This window comes from Anas acuta, chromosome 3, assembly GCF_963932015.1.
Source record: "Anas acuta chromosome 3, bAnaAcu1.1, whole genome shotgun sequence".
NCBI classification, from domain to species: domain Eukaryota; kingdom Metazoa; phylum Chordata; class Aves; order Anseriformes; family Anatidae; genus Anas; species Anas acuta.
The window spans coordinates 15,989,419-16,011,875 of record NC_088981.1 but is presented as its reverse complement, the minus strand read 5'-3'; the positions used below and the strand labels follow the sequence as shown (position 1 = coordinate 16,011,875).

Below are 22,457 nucleotides of genomic sequence, written 5' to 3'. Positions count from 1 at the left end.
GTTCATGAAAAGCCACTTTACTTGTTAGCACTTCTACATCTGCTACCAAGAAACACAGGCAAAAAAAGCTTATTTTTAAATAAACAGTGTGTGTTGTCAATTATACTGAGGCAGGAGGCTGTCACAGATGTACTGTGATCTATTTACTTGCCTCTTTGTAAAGATGTCCTGCCATTTGGCTCTGCCCTCTGTTCTTCTGCTGGGGATAACCTCTTTAATGCAGCTCAGCTCTGCACAGAGATTTGGGCTCAGGGAATGGAGGAGCAAAGACGCTGCACACAGTGAAAATGTAATGGCAAGGAAATCTGGATAGTGCTGTACGACAGCACTTCAAGTTGTGAGCTTTGACACAATCTGTTTTGACCTTCCTTTGTATAGAATGATTCAAAGAAGAATAAAAGGCTTTTTAGCTCAAAAAAGGCAGTTTTTATTAAAATATAAACAAGACTACTTAACTATAAAGCAGAAAAACCTCAAAGGAAATTGAGGCTAGGTGGAAGAGAACTTAAAAGTGTTTAAACACCCTCCCCTTACTTCCAGAGCCTTTGGAGAAGGGTTAGAGTTCCTCTATGACTTATTCCAAGTGGCAGTAAGCTCTGCTCAGACCTCCTTTAAAACCTGTTCATCACTGGATATTGCTCCCCAGTGCAGTCTCAAAGTGGCACATTTCCACCTCTGCTTGCAAAATTCCTTCTACTTGTAGTACCTCAAAGCTGCTCCCCTTTGAACGTTCTCATTCGCCTACAAGTGGAATGCCCAATCCCAATTCCTCCAGGGAGCTCTGCCACTGTCACTTTCCCTAAGGAGCATCATCTAATTGAGAACAGAAGTAAATAACCAAATCCATTCCACTGTATCCCACTTGTTTGTTCAAACAGAGCAGGTGAGAAAAGCCAAAATCTTAAGAATCTAGCACAAGAAGTCTTAAAGCTATGGAAGACAAAGCTGAAAAACATAACCATAAAATCTCATTCAAAATAAACAACAAGACTATCAAAAGAATCTGACATGTCTAATGAGAATCTTCACTTCATAGAAAGGATAAACATTTCCACATAAAGATGTAAATCTCTGTGCTCTTGAATAGACAAACAAGACAGAACTAAATCATGCTTCCAAATAACAAAGACTATTTTACTTTAGTTCACCAGTGAAATTCTGCATTATTCCCTGTATTAGTGGTGAAAATTCACAGCACAAAGGCAACACAGAGAGACCATTCAAGGAGTTTGTGCTGAGTATCGGCACTGGACAGCTATTCCTTATCATTTATTACATGCATTTCTCCTCCTCAGAGTAGAAAGCACCCCAGGAGATGGACAAAATGTATTCTCCATCTGGAGAACTACTCTGTAATTGTTACAGAAATGTTCTCTTGAATGTCCTCCTTCAGTAATTGATGTTAGCAGCTCTCAGGGACAAAGTTCTGACCGGGGAAAGACTCCAGCCTGTTACTGTCCCCAGCTTCTAATTCTCTGCTGACTACATTGAAAAACACACAGACACCAATAGCTTTTCAACATTCTGCATTTCTCTCACATTTGTTTGTAATTTCCATCTGCTGCGTTGGCTCCCTTAAACATTCAAAATATTTTCTGGCTTGGTTTCTTTCTTTCATTCTAAATCCTAACAACTGAAATCATTTCCAGACTCCTATATATAAACATATATACATATACAGGTATGCATGTGTGTATATACATACTTACATATATATATATTCTTTCATGTTTAGTTTACTCACAAATGGTACCACTCTTTATTATTCCTTATTTTTTAAAGGATGAAGCACGTATATGGAGATCTTCATCAAAAACATATTCCTGCTTAAAAAATCAACACAAATATTCACTGTATTTTGTATGCAAATTGTTCTTGGCTTGGTCACAAAGCAAACAATGGGCACAATGAAACTGGATTTCCACCTGGGATGAATTGAGGCTAGCAGTGTCTTATAGAAAAATCAAAATGCAGCTCACTAATAATGATGAAATGCTCAACTGCCTCTCCACTGAGCAAAACAGCCATCAAACTAATGATTAAATCCACATCAATCATTTGGCATAATAGAAATAAAGGCTGTGCAATATAGTGTTGTCAGAGAATCAACATCTCCTGCTTAGAAAATAAATGTCTTGACTTCATCTCAATATTTGTTTTCCATAAATGCTGAGGTTTGTATCAGCATTTGTAGAGCAATGGGAAGCAATTCTTCATTGCAACATGCCAATTCCACTCGCATTATTTCTAAAATAAATGGAAAAGCTAGATAAAATTAATATGGGAAGATGTTCCTGAAGTCATCCTCAAATTGAATTACCATTTCTAATCTGGTGCCAACTTTCCTCTTTCTAATAAAAAACATTTAGTAATGGTAACAATAAATACTGAATAAAATCCCATCTAAAATAAGTCAGGCATAGTGTCATCTAGGTCACACCTTTTGCACTCACTGTTGCAGTTAGAAACACACACAAATAAGACTAATAGAAAAAATCATAAAAAACATTGATAATGAAAAAACCCTACCTTGCTTTTAAAATGCATACTTTTATTTATTTATTTCAGTAGCAGTACTTTTTAAAGCAAACCCAGAGGCTGGATATACCTGGAAGGATATGGCACTACTATGCCTTTTGGGATATGCCATCAACCAAATTCCAAAAGACTCGCACTGAAACAGCACTGTGGTGCATCAGGAACCATAGACTCCCACCAGCAAGTCTGTCAGGCAGACGAGGTGAATTTGCTTACATGTTCGATCTAACAGCCAAGTGAAGTGGAACCTCTGTGACATTCTCAATGCATGTGTTTGAGTTCTTTCAGAATTGCACTGTTTGCTTACAGAATTGCACTGTTTTGTTGTTGTTGTTGGTGGATTTTATTTATTTATTTATTTATTGTAAATAGAAACCTTTTTATAATAATCCTCTTGCAACTCCTTTACATTTCCTTTCCTCGATTTTACCATGGAAAATCTTTGTATCAGCAAGCATTGAGATACCTAACCACACAGAAAGAATACTCTGTTTTTTGCAGTCTAACATATTTCAATTAAAATCATACACTAACCATATTAGTATGATTCTCAGGGACATTTTAAATTGGAAAGTTAGAAAATTCTTATATGGACACTATGAACTGATTTTACATTTCCTAGCTTCTTCTTTTAAGTACTTTAATTTTATTTGTGATTTTGTTCCATTAAAGCATTATCAAAAGATTGAGATCAGGTTATGCATTTCCTGAAGTATTACAAAGCTGTAATTAAAATCTCTGCTCTTTGACATCAGCAGTGAGTCACTGACATGGATATTAAATGTCTACTTCACTTTTTTGTAACTGTGCAAGGGGTGACAACAATTATAGCATGTAAGATCTCTTCCACAGATAAGCCTTGGCAAGGAAAAGCAAAATGCTAGGCAAGGATGCAGCAAAACATTTATAGATTAGAATATAAAAAAATGGTCTTGGTTCATTACTTATTGTATTTAGAACACAAGGCACAGCTTCTACTTTCAGAAAATAAATTTAATTAAGGATATAACAGGCCTCATATGTTTTCATATCAAACACTAAAATTTGTTGTCCTCAGATGATATTTGCAGAGGCTGGAGAATAGTCATTTGAAGTAACAGCATTCATGCTAGAAGGAAATGTGTCTAAGCCACTCACTGAGAAACAACAGCAAAAGGCGGTGCTTTGCCCAGCTCCTCCACTGATGATATGTTGCAGGTGTTCTGTCAGAACATATCATGGGTGCTCCCCATCAAACCCCATTTATGGGAACCCATTTCAAAGGGCAGAACATAGCAATGGGCAAATGAAGACTGAAACCCTGGACACTGTTGGGCTAATGAATGCATACAGTGCAGGATAAGCTTCTTTACATGATTTATTCTGCTGAACCAGAGGCCTGAAGTGCAAGCAAACACTCCAACACAGACAAGAGAGAGTTCAAAATCATGGATCACTGTTCAATGTGGATAGTCAACTGTGTCAGGGGCTTCTGAGACTTGTGAGTTCACCTGCAGGATCCTGCAAAATTCATGTGATTTATCACGGTCCTCATACCAGTGTGTGATGCTGAGCAGTCTTTAGATGCTGCTGCTTCACACAGGATTAGACCAAGGAGAGGGAGTGCAAAACCCCATATCATGAAAGTGGCCCTAATGAAAGATTTATTCTTTGGGATGTCAGCCTGAACTTTGAATTTCTTTGCTTCTGCTGATTACTGGCTTTAGTATTTTTGAACTGTAGTTCCCTGTTCCTTAACAGAAAATGCATATTTAGACTCATTTAAAAGAATTCAGTAGCATACTTATTTTCATGACATGCCCCTAATCTGCAGAATGTTATGCATAACTTCCTCTAGTATAGATAAGAATTCAATAACCACGGAGTTACACTTTGAGAATATACCCTGGAGTATTTATTACCAAAGTATGATCCTTACCTGATTCAGTACATATTTTGATACTCAAATTGCACTGTGTCCCCTTTTCTCCTTTCCACCTTAGGAATAATTTTTTTATATATACATGCACTATTTAATTTGCATATCACAGCAGCGCCTGCAAATTCTTTTTTTTTTTTTTTTTTTTTCCCTCTTAGGGCAGGGAGGGGAGGTGGGCAACAGATTTTTCCAGTGGATACAATGAAAGATGGAAAAGAGCTCCTGACTAGAACCAAGTTCCAAATGTCTTGACTACATTGAATCCTATCCATTTTCTCAGAAGAATTTCAATGATCATATTTAATCACTACCTCTCACATAATGAACGAGGCAGAACACAATACACTGTGCAAGAAAAATTGGAGAAACTGCAGCATGCTGACAAGCTTTCTTTTGACCAGAAGACATAAACTCATCCTTAGGTGATCACAGAGTTTCTGCCTCCCAATCCCTTCTTTCTCCTCTTCCTGAGCTATATGCTGCCAAGTGTTACAGAACCATGTCTGGGCTGACTGAAACCACTTTCAGGAGCAGAGGACATCCCTTAGCCAGTTGCTATCCCAGGTAGCTCTGATGGCTACTATTGAAGAAGGTATGGACTGTGAGTCCACCAATTTGCCAGGTTGCTTAAATTTGCTAAATAAAGCAAAGACTTATAGTCAGTGAGACTTTCCACTATACCAGAGTCTCCTGATAACACTTTTACAATCAAATGAAGAACTTTGTTCCTTCTCTGTTCATGGGAAGCAAGTAATACATTGATTGAGCACCTTGATTTAGCATGTCTCAAATTACTCTCCTGAGGAATCTTCACAATTCTCAAGTACTTCACTTTGGTTTGGACACTGTATGATAATTAATTTTGAAAAGGAATGCATGACCTGCCTTTTAGCCTACAGAGCAAATGGGAAAGATTTTGGCATCATATCAGATTGATTTTCATATATGAAATAAGCTGGTGCCCATGTATCCAGGTCACAGCAGACCAACAGCATCTGTACGTATGAACTATCAGTGGGTCAACAGTCCCAGCAAAACCAAAAACAAATAAACAAAGAACAAACCATAAAATCTTGAATGCACTGAGTGATGAAATAAATATATGATCCAGAGATATTTTCTCTACAAATTCATGTGGATGCTATAGATAGCTAGTGCTTACATAATCTGTGTCTTCCATGGACAGAAGACTTCAGTTTCGAGGACTGTCAACTCTAGCAGATTCCCTCAACTCTAAAAGATTTAATACTTTCCAGGATTTTCAGAGCTCTCATAAAGGATCTAGCTCATCAAGCTCCGATGATCACAGTATGGCTCATGTCCATAAAATGTGCTGTTGCCAGAAATGTAAAAGAAAACCACTTCTCCCATTAATTCTCCCATTAATGCAAATTACAAAATAAAGTCAATAAAGGTGTTTTTCTGTGATCTCTTGTAGTTCAAGAAATTTTTCATCCACATGGTTGAATTTCCTTGGGTTGCACACAAGTTAGATTTGATAGCAAATGATGAAGTAAAGCACTATTTTTTAGCTTAAACCTTTCAAAAGAAGAAATAACTGTCAACAAATTTTCAAGGAGATTGTGCTTCAGAATACAAAAGTAAAGGCTATTTGGCTTGCACAGGGTAAGGCAATACTATCTCTTCACAACAATATCACTGTTCATAGAAAGCTGGATACGCTGAGTATCTTTCCTTGATGACACAGAGCAGGAACATGACAAAATCCTATGTCAGACTTGGTTTGTCCTCCAAAAATCATTACAGGGGTATTTCAACAGCCAAGGGAGACCAGCATCCTCAGACTGCTTCTGTCATCCACATGATGACTCAGAGCTGCGATTGTTCTCTAGCTTCTTTGGCTAAGGTTTACTAGTCACCATCCCTCTTCTTCTCTGCTCCACCACACTCACCCCAAGACTTGAAATAAAATCTAATACTTAGCGCCAGGCATTTCTGACAATTGATTTTTCCAAGTGGGACCAAGGCATTCACCTTTCCCTAGAGTAATAACAATATATCCTAATTCTCCCCATCATTAGTTCAGCCACTAAGGATCAGACCAAATTCCCTATAAATATGATGCCTGAGTCACGCATTGTTAAATCAACATTCAAAAATTTGCTACATTGTAGAATCCGTAGGAAACTTAGCAAGAGAAAAATGAGATTTCAGTATTGCTTCAGGCTTTCTCTTCTCCAAGTTAAGCACTTTCAGTGCAGGTTGAAGATGACATAGCAGCTGCAGAGTATGCTGAATTGATTTTGCCAGTTATTTGCCTGTCTGGCATTGCTTTTTATTTTAGTAACTGAAGAATTAATCAGTTCTGGTGGTCTGTAAATACGTTCGTTGAGCAGGAGTCTAGAAAAGCTGCCATGGTCCAGCTTAGTCTTGGCCAAGACTTCTTAGCAGAAAACTAAACTTATAATAACAAAGCTGCTTCCCTGAACACCTATTTGTTAAATTAACAGGAACTCAAAGCTGTGTAGAAGTCGCAGAGCTAAAAGCAATAAGCTGGTTAGGCTGCTCCTCAGACCTGTGGGTTTCTGAAATAGTTTTCAGTAAGAAAACTTAAGTTACACCATTATTAAGAGAAATCTCTTAAAATCACAATCTGCCAATTTATTTCATGTCTTAGAGCATTTTGTTTAACAAGAGAAGATCTTTTTCCTGGAAAATATTTGTCCTTTACAGTCTGCAGGATGGACACTTTATATTTTTTCAGTATCTGAAGGACTTTAGATGGGCAAGAAGAAAAAGACAAACTGGAGTTGCTTTAAATGGGCTCTCATTCTTTTAAAAATCACAAAATGGTAGAAGTTTTCCAGTGACAATTTTCTTCTTCCCTCAATATCTGTATTTGGCATGTGATGAAAACCCCAAGATTTTGATCTGCAGCTAAAACTGTAGCTTCACAGGGAGGGCAGATCAGATTTTCCATGTTGAAGTCACACTAGTTTTTTCCATACGAATTTATGGTTTCTACTGTCCATATTGGAGATTCCTTGGACAGTACAAATGGAAAACAAACAAGATCTTCCATGGTTACCATGACTGGAGCCTGACTGAACACACTTGACTGGAAATATTCAACATTTTGTGGCAAAAAACATTTGTTAAAGGTTTTCAGTTGTTTGGATGCATAGGATGAAACAGCAATGCATAAAGAAAGCATGAACAATTAAAAAACTTATTGAATGATTTTTCTTTGAAAACCAGACATTTTTAGTGACCGTATTCAAAAACCTTCGTTTGCTTTGAATATAAACAAAAAAGACCTAAGATTCTTATAGAGGACTCATCTCTGACTTAACTTGTACTTAACTAGCTCATTCCCTGTGGATGATTCTAAAGATGACCATTCCCTGCAATTTGTGAACCTTAAAACCTACCCCATTCTCAGAAACACTGTTGGAAATCAACTAGAGATGATAACTGATGAAAACATATACAGATATTTTGGGTTTCATAAGATACTGTTTTTCATCAGTAAAACACTCGGGATATATTGTCACTCTCCTAATTTTTAATCTATTTAGTTCTGTGCGAACACTTACGTGCAGTACATTGAAGTATCTCATTTGTATACATCAGGCTATCTACATTTTACCACATGGAGATATCACATTATTAATGGCTCTGTTCCTTAAATAAACTGCAGTTTGCTTTAAACTTCCTTTTTGTGCATGATCTTGTAAGAAAAAAGAGGCTTTCATACAAAGACTCAGTTTTTATATGCAAATATATCATTTGATTGCACACTTTTTTTTTGCCCTACATTATCATGAATATTTCTGATAAATGTTTTATGGGTTAGGTTTTGGATTTGTGATCATTTTCAAATTTTATCTGTTTGCCACACCATTTGCAAATACTGCATTCTTTGTTGATGTTGATTGGTTTCATTTACATATTTATCACACTTTTATTTTCAAGGATATTTTGCTATAAACTGCCTGTCCCCATTTCTCTTCCAGATACTAATAGCACATTGATACATTTTCAAATTTACCTCACATCCATATGCAATTTTTTTGGTCAACAATAAATCACCACTTAAGAGACATCGTATTCAATGTGATCGTTAACTTCATACATATCTGACATATGGTTTCTGAGTAATTAAAGATAAAAAAAAGATAAAAATTAAAGATATTTTGCCCTTACAGAGAGAGAATGAAAAGATAAAATATTAAGGTGTATTTCCCTACTCCTACTTGGACTCCTTTCTCCCCTTTTGGACAAACAACATGTTTGTGATCCTCTCCAGTAAGAGTGCAAATACTGGATACATTTCTAAACAAAATGTGAGTTGTTTACAGATGAAATAATTTAGAAAAAAACATACGTGCCCCAGAATAGTTCAGATTTGATGGTGACTGTTATCTTTTCTGGTGCTAGCACCAGTTAACCCATGGATTTTTCTGTAGCTAAAAAAAAATCAAGAAACATATGATCACAATAGTGGTGGAGGGCTGCAATACTTCCATAATAGACTAATGGGTACCTGATACATCTGTTCATCAAGAGCGCTCATAATTATATCTTCAGGTTTATCACTAAAATTAAACGTTTCCTCTCTTTATGTGCTAAGATTTTCAGAACTATCATCTGCAAAGAACTTCTCACATCCTCCCAGCTGGCTCTAAACATGAACAGTACTTTTTATTCTTTAGAACTGGTTTACCTGTTACAAATAGCAGTACTTTCCTCCCTAATCTTTCATTGATTTATTGTGATCTATTAGAAAAATCTCAAATTAATCAGTTTCCCATGATCTTCTGGCACTTCATTTATTAATTCATAGAATCATAGAAAGGTTTCAGTTGTAAGGGACCTTAAAGATCATCTAGTTTCAGCCCCCCCCTGCCATAGGCAGGAATACCTTCCATGAGACCAGGTTTCTCAAAGCCCTATCCAGCCTGACCTTGAAAACTTCCAGGGATAGGGCATCCACAATTTCTCTGGGCAACCTTTTCCAGTGCTTCACCACCCTCACAGTAAAGAATCTCCTGGTAGTATCTAATCTAAACCTACCCTCTTTTAGTTAAAAGCCATTACCCCTTGTCCTATCACTACACTCCCTGGTAAAGAGTTCCTCCCCAGTTTTCCTGTAGCCCCTTTTAGGTACTGAAAGACCATTATAAGGTTTCCCCAGGGCTTTTCCTTCTCTAGGTTGAACAACCCCAATTCCCTCAGCCTCTCTTTATAGGAGACTTGCTTAAGTCCTCTGATCATCCTTGTGGCCCTTCTCTGGACTCACTCCTACAGGTCCATGACACTTCCAAGGTTCAAGTCCTGGGGACTCCAGAGCTGAATACAGTAAGTAATACAGCTAAGTACAGTCTAAAAAGAGCAGGGTAGAGTGGAAGAAGTGCCTCCCTTGACCTACTGTTCATGCTTCTTTTGATGCAGCACAAAATATGGTTGGCTTTCTGGGCTGCAAGTGTGCATTGCTGGCTCATGTTGAGTTTTTCATCAACTCAAGCACTTCTCTTAATGGCTGCTTTCAATCCACTCATTTTCCAGCCTTTATTACTGTTTGGGATTACCCTGACCCAGGTGCAAGACCTTGGACTTTGCCTCGTTCAACTTCATGATGTTCACATAGGCCCATGTCTCAAGTCCTCCCTCCGTTGTGCTAACTGCAACACGTAGCTTAACATTTTCCACAAACTTGCTAATGGCACACTCAATCCCACTCCAAGTCACCAACAAAGATATTAAACAGTGCCAGTCCCTATACCAACTGCTGAGCAACACCACTTATCACTGATCTCCATCTGGACGTCAAACCATTGAGCACAACTCTTTGAGTGTGATTGCAATGACACTCCCTGCTGGCCTTTGACCAAAGACTGCCCACTTGTTGATATGAAAATGTATTTATGACAACAGTGTTTTGGAACATAAATTATTATTATTTTTTTTAAATAAAAAAATACAGAAAGATGAAACTAGGTTGAGTTCAGAGACTGGAGCTGCTTACAGGCAGTAAAAGGAGCAGCATCTAGAAACTGTTTTTTGAAGTAAAATGGTTGTTTCCTAGTAAATATTGATACAATACATACATTTTCTCTAGGTCATGAAGTCCTGCAAAAGCTCCTTTAGGAATGACTCTCATCTTGGTAAGGACAAATCTCCTGAAAATAGAGAAAATTATGTGATTATTCACTGTTCACAATACACACCTGCGTGACACCCTTTGTCAGTACAGAAGAGGCCAAGAATAGAATAGAAGAGGCCTAGAATAGAAGAGAATGTAAATCGAATCATAGAGGTTGAAAAAGACCTCTAGGATCATCTGGTCCAGTCAACTCCTTATTACCACTAAACCGTGTCCCAGAGCACCAAGTCCAACCTTTCCTTAAATACCCCCAGGTTTGGTGATGCCACCACATTCCTGGGTAACCTGTTGCAATGCCTGAATACTCTTTCTAAGAAGAAATGTCTCCTAATTTCCAAACTAAACCTCCCCTGGCACAACTTGACACCATTCCCTCTAGTTATCTGGGTGAGAAGAGGCCGACCCCCAGCTCCCCACACCTTCCTTTCAGGTAGTTGCAGAGAGCAAGGAGGTCTCCCCTGAGCCCCCTCTTCTCCAGACTAAATGACCCCAGTTCCCTCAGCCGCTCCTCACAGGACTTGTGCTCCAGGCCCTTTACCAGCTTTGTAGCCCTTCTCTGGACACACTCCAGGGCCTCAATGTCCTTCTTGTAGTGAGGGGCCCAAAACCGAATGCAATACTTGAGGTGTGGCCTCACCAGAGCAGAGTACAGGGGGACGATCACCTCCCTGCTCCTGCTGGCTACACAATTCCTGACACAAGCCAGGATGCCATTGGCCTTCTTGGCCACCTGGGCACATTGCCGGCTCATGTTCAGGTGAGCATCAACCAACATTGCCACATCCTTTTCCTCTGCAAAACTTTCAAGCCATCTGCCCCAACACTGATACAAAGCTGATATCACTGATACAAGGAGAGTCTCCATCCTGAAGGTTTCACAGTCTAAATACAGCTATAAAGTTCATATGCTTCATAGGTCTCCAGCTGCCCGCCTGGGCCAAAATTACAGCACTGTGTTGGTCTGCTGCTGGAGCTGGTGGGAAAAAAGCATCCACCAGTGAGTTGCAAGTACCCTGTTGGCTTTAGTAAGAAACAAACAGCTGGTCACCACAGCTGTGTTGTATGCTGGTAGGTAACAGTGTTTTTTTTCATCTTGTTCTCTCTTTTGAGAGATACTCAAGCATAGGATGAAACAGCTCTGTGGAGCTGAACCGGGATGAGTTGCTTACACAATGTTGTAAGTTGCTACATGCATGCTTATGCAAGATAAGCCTTAAGCTGTTGCAAAGATAATTTAAGGAGTCAGATAGTATCTCCCATCAGTGCCACTTTAATACTCTTCATTGCTTCTCACAGTCTCTCTTCTAATTAATTCATAATATGCTATAAAATTGGGACTTCAGAATACACACCTCTATCACACAGGAACCAAGACAACATTTTAATCATTTGTAAAGGTCACTGTAGATATTTTATGAAGAATAAGTATTTAAAATACCGTATAAACCTTTTTGTTAACCTGAACTCTTCTTTTATCACAGTAAACAAAGAAGATTACAAAATTTCTGATGTTACTCAAAAAACAAAATGTAGCATATCTACTACACTTAAGAGTAATAACTTAGGAGCAGTAATTTCACTTAGGAGAAATAAGGTATTAGCTAGGTAATTATTTTATTTCATTCATTTAAGGATTCATGGGTAGTGAGTACAAATCACTGCATATATAAACATGACCTACTCATCAAGACACATAATTCACATGATATGCTTATGACGAGATACCAGGTCAAGAAAGCATAGCTGAGGCATGAGAAACCCTACAGTGAGTTTGTAGGGAGAAGTACTGCCAGAAATAAAAGTCATACTCAAACTCTCATGTGTTAAACACCAAGCAGATAACAAAAATTAAACATCAGATAATGTTTGCTACATACATGAGATCAATTTGTCATTTAATTTGTTGGTCAATGGACACCTCATTTAGCTCTACAGATGCCACTGGGATTACATCAGGAGTGAATTTTGCCCCATACTTTTTTTAAGCATTAAGAAATACATTGTATTCTCAGTCTGAAAAAATAATAAAGTAAATTTGGTATTCCATTATTCTTGTACAATTATTAATGTAAGTCAGAAAAAGTTTCTAAATACTGTCACACAAGTATTGCAGAATTGAGATCATTATGCAAATGTTAGAAGGATTAAAGAGCTTCCAGAAAAGGCCTACCCTGGATCAGGCAATTTGTAAAGCCCTATTGAAAACATGGCTAGTGTAATGCATGCAAAGCTATGTCTGTACTTTCAGAGTTCAGATATTGGATCTGTGCAGAACACCCGGCAGGCTTAGTGCTGCAAAGATGAACCATCAGGCAACTTTTTGATCTGCTTTGAAACCTTTTCTAACCTCTCCTTTGTAGAAACACATGCCTGAATTTGGAGCCCTAGAAAGTGGGCACAGTCTGAATAGCCACCTATATTTTTTTAATGGCAATACTCTAAAATGAATCCTCTCTCTGTAGATCATCAAGAGGTTTGCAATTCTTTAATTAGATACTGGCCTATGCCATTCTTTACCACAATAAGAACTTACAGCCTGATCCTGAAACTTATTAAAAGAAAGAAGCTTCATTGATGTATGAGGTTACCCATAGAAGTAAAGCCATAAGTGCACAGAAGGATCAAACCTTGGGTTTCTTTGTTGAATAGCCTGCCTTGTGCTAATAAGGTGCCAGAATTCAGGAGCTTCATATCTGATGCCCTGGAGCTGCTAAAGTAGAACTGAAGTTTAATAGCTGAAGTCGCACATTCCACTTAAAAAACTAAGGTTAATTGTATTTAAATGTCCCTGTTAGGCTAATAAAGTTAGCTTTAATGTTATAACTAACACTGAAAATTAGAATCAGCTACTTGTTGAATTATCAACTGTATAATGAATAGGAGTCCATTATAACTAGTGGCATGCTGTATTGTCAATAAATCTCACAAATTAGGCTCCAAGAATCAATCTGTACTTTACTTGAGATACTGATATTCAGTACGAATTCTTGCTGGGTCACATGGGGAAATAATTGATAAGCATTTCCTTGTTTTTGTTACTGGAAATATTTAAAGTCAAAGAATTGAATACAGTCCACTTTTCTTCAAGCATGTTTTATGTCAAAACAAACAAAAGCATCCTTTAAAAAACAGGTGCTTAATGGAAAGATGCATTATTTGGTAGTAAAAAATAATGCTAGGACTTAGGCACCTGTAAAGAGAGCACAGAAAACCATAAAAGTTATGCACATGATGTAAAATTAAAAACCAAGAGCCAGGTGCCTGGCACAAGGTGTGAGAAAGGTTAGACCAAAGGTTAGGTGATCCAAAAACCTGTACCCTAAGCAGGGAGCTGTGCAGACTTACACCCCAGGAAACTAAATGCACGTCTCCATCTCAACTCCAAAGCACCCAGGTCTTGTATGCCCTCCACAAGTACAAAAAGCCAAAGAGCTCCTGCTCACAGCAGCTTTGCTGAAGTGGAGGAAGGCTTTGTGCTCTTTCAGTGCTGCCCTGGCAGCAGAAGGACAGACACAGGGAATGGGAGTCTCAGCTTCAAGTACCCCTCTCATCCCAAGTGCTGCTCAGCAGCCAAGAGACCTCTCCCTGTGTCCGGCTGCAGCTCAAGCATTGCACAGCCAGGGCTATGATACTCCTTGGGCCATGAGGGAGGACAAGAGGGATCTTAACCCTAGCATTCTCTCTAAAGGCATTACAGTTAGATTTGATTTCCTTTGGACAGATTAAAAAAAATAAATAATTTTTTAAAGTCCAAAGTTCAGTACTGTTAGTGTTATCAATATATAAGCTACAATACATCCTAGAAATTCTAGCAAGGCCCCCAGTGTTGGAGCCACCAAAAACTTAAAAAATAATGAGAAAGCAGAAACAATGACAGGAAATAAAACAAACCCCAAGTGGTGAACATGATTATCCTGCATCCTACATGTCTGGAAATAGAAGACGGATATAATAACTACTGTTATTACCTATGTACAGCAGTATAAACTAGATTTAAATCTAGCCCATTGCTCATTGCATAGAACCCCTAAAGTGCTGGAGAGGTTTCTAAATCCTGGTTTAAATACATCTGTTGAAAGTTATTCTTTGGGAGGTTGATAGAAACTAAAGTTATCTGCTAAAGTTGTGCAAACCCACTTGCACTTTATATATATATATATCTATAAATTACAGTATAAACATGCACTTAAATATACAAATTTGCATAGTATTTAACTGATTATTCCCTACATAGTTTTTTCTGACCATTGAGAGTAGTTGGTTTCTTTTGTGCAGTAAAATACTTTTACATCTGGAGAGACAATAAAGCTTACTATCAGATATTTCTCTGGACTGAACATGCACACTTCCCACAGGTTTTCATGTTTCATTCCTAAGTTTTGTGCATTTTATATGCCTTTTATCATTTTTTGTTCATCTCATGAATAGCTGTCTGTAATTAGAAAACTACTAAAAAACTGTTTCTAATTAAGGCTAGACCTGTCAGGACTAGATCAGAACTATCTCCTACTGATTTATTTATTTATACAGAGACATCTAAACATGGCTATTTAAGAGGGCAAGGTTTCAGTTAATATGAAGCCACTGACACAGATAACTTATACAACCTTATATCACAATGAGTAGGAAACAACCCAAATACATCTTGTTTCTGTAAGGCTGTGTATAGTATAAGAGAAATATCATAGTGCCAAGTTAATCTCAAAGCTTGTAGAAGACATGATGCAAAGAACAGAAATTATCAGGTACTGGTAAAGTGATCCTGAATAACCCTCCAACATTTTCAGCTACAAAGAGATTTATTGAACTTTTTCCTAAAATAGAGTCTTCTGCAGCTGAAGTAGTTCAGACAGACATAGCATAAGACATGAAGGAGAAAAAAATACTCCAGAAAAAAACAATATTCTTCCATTCAGCCCTATGTGAATTCAGGTACAGAAATCAGACTGGCTTCACCAAGAAGAGACAGAGGACTGTATGCAACTATTCAAGTATCTGATGCCTAAGGTGCGGGTAAGTAAAAAGACTTGGTAAATGACAAGATTAGAAAAGTAGATCCATAAAGGTCTTCAAATTGTCTCTAGAAACAAAAGTACATGAAAAACATGTAAAGTGGGCGCAGTGAGCAAATCAGTGTAAATACACTGTGTTTGTGAGGTTGGTCACTTAAGTGTGAAATGCTGTATTTTCTATGTTCATCAAATGAATTCTCAGACCCTGGTCCCAAAAACTTTTTCTTGAGTAATTATGAAAACACTCTTTGGCAAAGGTCTCCACTAGAATTTGTCCTGATTGAGCTGGTGTCCCCTCTTCCCACCTCTTTCCAGCTCCTTTACTTTCCTTCCTCAGTAAAGCTCCTTCCCACCAGCAATAACCTTGCACATCAAAGGACTGCATCAATTATCATAAGTTAAACTAGTAAAACAACAACAACAACACCCCCCCCCCCCCAAAAAAAAAAAGCACACACAAAAACCAAAACAAACACACACAAAAAAACACATTTCTTTGTGCTTCATTAAGCATGGCTGATTTTTTTTTTTCCAAAACACTCTAAAACCAACTTCTCTGATCTACACAGTTAATCAGAAAGTATGCATCTTGTAGATTTGTCTATCCTGGCTTATGTAAATGGCAAATTCATGATGTTAAAGTGAACAGCGTCGGTCAGATATAGAGACAAAATAAAAAAGCCCAAAAGATTTGGTGACCATAATGCTAAATAACCAAATTCAGTTCTGAAGAAATAAATACAGAATTTTGAAAACCATTTTACTCTAGTCTCCAAGCTAATAGACTGATGCTATCACCTTCTAATCCTCTACAGCAGTGTGTATTTTGTCAGACAGAAAGATTTACAATAAAATGTAATTTATTCTCTTTGTAATTCTTTTGTTGTTTGTTTTTGCATCTTGCTTTGGAGATGCACTTGAGGTACCAGCACAAGCAACAGGTGAGACTGTGTTATATTTCCAGATAAGACAATATGATGCCATGACCTACTTGGTGTCCTTTTGACAAAATACAAGGACCAACAAAATCCTGCCCCATGTTTTTTTTTTGTTTTTGCTTGGTGAGTCAATGCAACAGTGAAGGATTATTTTACTTTTCGTTCTGTAATAGAAAACAAAGCGGCATTGCAGATTGTGTCCTAGATGGTGTAAACCAATCTGTCTGTGTCAGCCTGGCCCTAAACTTTTATATTAATTCTCACTGGAATGAATCATGAAATTCTTTTGAGATCAGATTTGATTTGATTTAAATTTGTAAAGAAAATTTATAAGCCCTCAGCTCATTGAAATGCCTTATCTTTGACTAGGGTGTGGGTCTAGTTAATATGTCCCTGGGAAGAGGAATATGCAGAAATACACAAATATAAAAATATTTTTCCTTGAATTAGTCATAAAAATATATTTTTCTTAATATTTTGAAATACTTCAATGAATCATTAAAGGAAAATAGAAATTTGCTAATATAACAGGGCAAAACCTACTTTGTTAATGGTAAAAAATTAAGAGTTTTGATTTTGGAGTAGAAATTCATACACTGAGCACAGAAATCCTAACAATAAGTCCGTGAGCTGCCTGAATCCCTAACCAGAACTGTCTTCTTTATACCCTGTGTTCAGCCTTTTTTTTTTTTTTTCTTAGAAAATTTATTTTAAGGCAGCTGTTGCATGTGTTTTTGACATGAAGGTGGCTAGATTACTCAGCCCAAGGCAGGTTCCCTGAAGCAAGTGGAAGAGCACTGTTCTGAGTGCATACAGAGCCTAGACAGACTTCAGAACCTGTGAATCTTGAAGCATGAGTTGCAGTATGTTCACCTAAAAACAAAAGTATGATGTATGAACCTATGATTCCTTTCTCAAACTGTGATTAAATCTAAACATTCTAAATTTTAAATTTTTAAGAATTATTTTCATGGATCCGTGTGAAAATCAGCTGTCTAGGGGGAAGATATCTGTAATCTACAAAGCAGTCTGCAGCTGCTTTTGGACATAGCTATGGTTCCCCTTCCTATCTGTATGCAAAGAGGAATTCAAAACATATAAACAGATCCAAAACCATCACAAAAAAGGCTTCAAATATCATTGAGCTAAATGCAAAAAGATTGCTTTTCTGGTTTCCAAGTCTTTAGAGTGCATTCATATAATGTTTCAAAGCTATTTTCAGCAGTCATGAGGATTTAATTTGGAAAAAGAAAAAAAAAAGAATGAGATCTATATAAGTTGCCTCAGTTCCATGAGACATTGAGGCTGAGACTTCGTATGTCTGACAGTATCAGGAGGAATGGCATCAGTACTGACAAAACACTGCTCCAGCATACTACTGGCTCATGTTTTCACAGAGCTACTCCATCATCCAAATGAAACCTAAAACCAAGCAGAATACTTTTCAGTAATGACTATTCATATAACTGAAAAGTTATCCAGACTGCAGCTGGTTAATGAACATGGGGTGAGAAGAGCAGTTAAAGGAGAGTATTCCAAGGAAAAACAAACATCCAAATATCCCCTAAGCGAGACCTCCTAACAGAATCAATGGGCAAAAAAAGATCTAATTAATATATATATACACATATTTTAACAGAGGCATCAGGTCCTGAAAAAGGATTAATTCAGTCCAAAACCAAAAGAAAATTGGATACAATAAATTTTTACAGGTATCTTGGTGCCCTTTCCCTTTAATTTCAGACAGAAATAATTACATTTGCCTTTGTTATACAAACACAAACCAGAAGATATTTTCTTAGACCACAGAGGAAATTTGTCACATGGTCATGGCTTGTAACTAGAGATCCTGAGTTTCAGGTCAGCAGTATAATCAGAAAGTCAGCCTTTTATTTTTTTTCTGTAAAAGACTACTTTTTTTTTTTTTTGTCTAATTCCACCAAAATGGAAGAAATGGAAGCAATCTGATCACAGCTGGCAACCACAAACAGAAATAAGCAAACTGATGAAACACTAAATTTTTACAAGAGACTATTGGAGTGAAACTCATAAAGTACAAAGATTACAGCTGCATGCAAGTTTGTGTCCTTTCCGAAGATAGGACAGTCACACCATTCTTCTATTTGACTGAAAAATGTACTATAAATTTGACTGAAAAATGTCCTATAAATATGGGAGACAACATCATCTTTTCAGGTATGCTACTCAGGAATCTCTCCAGGTCTGGCAGTGACGTAAGTAGGCACCTCTGGGAAAGAAAATGTTTTCATTTGTGCACTATTAGACAAAGTAATGTACAGACAAAGTAAATACAATTAGAACTGTGATGGTACGGTTATTAGTAATGCCTGCCTGCTTTGCAGGGCTGAATTTAAAAGGCAATATGTGCAGTTGCTCATGAAAATTTACTACTTTTTTTTTTTTTTTTTTTTTTTTTTTTTACTAGTGGTCTCCCTTAAAATCAATTTCCTTTTCTTTTTTAAATTAGATTAGAAGTGCAATGAATAGTAGTGATGGCATTCCTATTTTAAATGCAGTGAATACTTACTAGGTGAAATAATTCCATCCAGACACAAAAAGCTGTAGAGAAGCATTTTAATGGAACAGCTGATGTTTCATTTGAGTGCCCACCATCCTGTAACATAGATAACAAGGCACTTCTCTGCCTGCCCTGCTGAGGTCCCGTTTCCCCAACAGAGTTGCAATGCTGCTCACAGACACACATAAATATCTCTGTGGGATTTGTTTTTCTACCAAGTCCCTGCATAGGTCAGCTAATAAGTTGCATGCTGTGCCTCTCACCAGTTAAGAGCTGATAAGGAGAGATGAGGAAGGACACCATTTTTTTGTAAGAGAAAAAAAAAGCATCAGTTAGACTACAAGACTGGAAAACATCATCAAGCAACATGCCTGTATGCTCACTCCCCTCCTCTTCTTACTTTTCCAAAAAACATGGCATGTTTAGTCTCAGAACTGATACACTTTTAATTTCTGGACAAAGCATCCACTGAACAGTAACACTGTTCATACCCCCACTATGCTGTATATAGCTTCTTTCTAAGGACACATGTGCAGACAGTTAAAAATAAAGCTCCAAAATTACTTTAAATACCTCTGCTTGAATAGCTTTGGGTGAATTTGGAGTCTTGGGATTTAAAAAAAAAAAAAAAAAAAAAAAGAGGACAGAGAAAAAAGTAGATTACATGGATCACAACCAGGAAAAGAGATGAAACACCAGGACCATAGCTCAATCTGAGATGTTCTATGCTCCTTGCTTAGTGAAAATTCTGCATCTATTTAGGCTGAGTTGCTTTTTACACTGAAATAAAGCTGGAGAGGAACTGAGCTCTCCAGAGTTGTGATTATTCAGGCTAGTCACCTGGATGTGTCAACTCTTTTTGCAAAGTGTCTGACAAATAATTTTGTTAAGATTTAGATGCAAGGCAGTAATAAGCAGCACATTTGACAAACACAAATGACGTGCCCAGAGCAGAATGACTGCAGAACACCCTCTGACGGAAGGATGTTGGTCTCTTCAGTACATACACAGAGAAAAAAATGGTTTGTCACAGGTTACAAAGTGCAAAAACAAACGAGTCCTCTTTAGGTTCAGAGAACAGAGTCACAGCTACCATGTTCACATTCAGGACGAGTTTAGCTGGTAGGAAGGAGTTACCCACAAAAAGCGCCAGCAGTAAAAGCTTGAAAACTCAGACAAAATTGCTTCTATTAATGTCAAAGACATGCTGTGAAAAGTGTTTCATCTAAGATAAATAACATAAGTGAATGAAGTTACTCTGTCTCAGTTACAGAGAACCAGAAAATAGCGATTGCTTTATTTTTACAAATAGCTGTACTTTATTAGTATTGATTATCCTGTGAGACACTACGCTACTTTTGGAAGAGCACTTCCTCATTCCTCATTGCTTAACTTACAGGGGTCTTTGAGAAATGTACAGCATGTGATAAAACATGCAACTTCCTTGAAATCTGACCTTGATGTTTACAACCATCTTTATGGTGAGGAGCTATTAAAAATTAATTCACTCTGAGTAAACTCTCAATGTTGTATCTATTTATATTAGTATCTCTTCATACTTTCCTAACAAAAGGAACATTGCACAAGTCCGACGTATTTTATTCTTCCACAGAGAGTGTTTTATTTTATGTTCTTTCCTGCAGGCAACTTGTCAAGGAAAATAGAGTAATGGAAAATGTCTACAATCTAAGCAGATGGGGGGCTTTTTAGGTATTGTCTTCTTCAAAACTTTCTTCCTCTCTTTTGATTTGGAGCAAGAATAGCCATCTGGCTTACACACAGCTGTTCACTTCAGCTTTTTTCCTGTCCCAAGAACATGTCTAAAAGGATCTTATTCCTCAGCAGGGAGAGGAGCACTGGTTTCTTCATCAACTGAGGTCATACCAGAAAGGTGACAGGTGTTCTTTGTGTATAGTGTTTCTACCTCTAAGACCTCAGGACTTGCTGAGTTGGCAATCTCTCCATATATGATGCTATTTTTATTGACTGAAAAAAATTGTGTAGGGACAAAATTCCATAAATTCTGCGTTGGATGCCTTACTGAAGGTAAAACCCCCTTCAAAGTGGAAGTATTTCTGCATAATGTATTGCTGAACCCTTGCTTAGCAAAACACCAAATAACATGTCTTTGTCATCTTGCTTGACTAATTCATTAGAAAGATCATAGAATAATAGAATATCCCAAGCTGGAAGGGACCCACGAGGATCAAGTCCAAATCCTGGCTCTACACAGGACCAACCAAAAATCAAACCACGTGTATGACAGCATTGTTCAAATGCTTCTTGAACTCCAGCAGGGTTGGTGCTGTGACCACTTTCCTGGGGAGCCTGTTCAGTGCCCAAACCACCCACACAATGAAGAACCCTTTCCTAATATCTGATCTGAACCTGCCCTGATGTAGCTTCATGCTGTTCCCTTGGGCCCCATAATAGTCTTCAGACAGAAGAGATCAGTGCCTCCCCACACCCTCATGAGGAAACCATAGGCCACCATGAGGTTTCCACTCAGTCTTTTTTTCAGCCTGAATAAACCAAGTGACCACAGCCACTCATATGTCTTGACCTCTAGACCCTGCACCATCTTCATAGCCCTCCTTTGGGTATTGTCTGATAGTTTTATGTCCTTCTTATGTTGTGGCACACAAAACTGCACACAGAACTTGAAGTGAGACCACACCAGTGCAGACAAGTTGCAGGACAATCACTTCCCTCAACCTGCTAGCAATGCCATGCTTGATGCACCCTGGGATGTGGTTGGCCCTTTTGGCTGTCGTGGCAAACTGTTGACTTGCCACTGACCAGAACCACCAGATCCCTTTCTGTGGGGCTGCTCTCCAGCCTTTCATCCCTCAGTCTGTAGGTATATCCAGGGTTGCCCCATCCCAGGTGCAGAATCTGGATCTTGTTCCCATTCAACTTCATACAACTAGTGATTGCTCAGCCCTCTAGTGTGTCAAGTAGCATGCTTTTCAACTTCTTTTAACATTCTTCGTATCCTCATAACCACTACGACAACTTTGTTTAATGGGACAAAGCTGAAATATCATGGAATAATAAAATAAAGAGAAAAGATACTCACTGTAACTTCCCTTAATTAGTGCACACAGCCTAAGAAGTACCAGGGCTGCCACCAAATATTGGGATTTATTTGGATACATCAAAAGCCTTGTTTGAAGTTGCAATGAGATATCTGATATTCCCAAATACCTGAGCAGTCAAAAACTGTTTAAGAAATAGCACTTGGAGACTCAATTGTACTTTTTTTTTTTTCCTTCCCTCTGTGTCTGAGTGTGAGCTGTGTAATTGTAAATATTCTTTCCGCTATCCAATATGTGCTGTATTTTCCAAAGAGCATCATGAGTGCCAAAATAACTAACTCAGCCTG

General features: G+C 37.8%; 1 protein-coding gene across 6 annotated transcripts in view; it reads right to left on the bottom strand.

Moving 5' to 3' along the window:
• Positions 1 to 22,457, bottom strand: part of FSHR (follicle stimulating hormone receptor) — a 221,177-nt gene that overhangs the window by 39,000 nt on the left and 159,720 nt on the right. For 5 of the 6 annotated variants that reach the window (XM_068675834.1, XM_068675832.1, XM_068675829.1 and 2 more), the window contains exon 2: positions 10,528 to 10,599. The exons of the other annotated variant lie outside the window; for it this stretch is intronic. In XM_068675834.1, coding sequence (XP_068531935.1) covers positions 10,528 to 10,580 — 53 coding nt within the window. In that variant the 5' untranslated portion in view covers positions 10,581 to 10,599. The remainder of the gene's footprint in view (positions 1 to 10,527; positions 10,600 to 22,457) is intronic. 6 annotated transcript variants of the gene reach the window in all.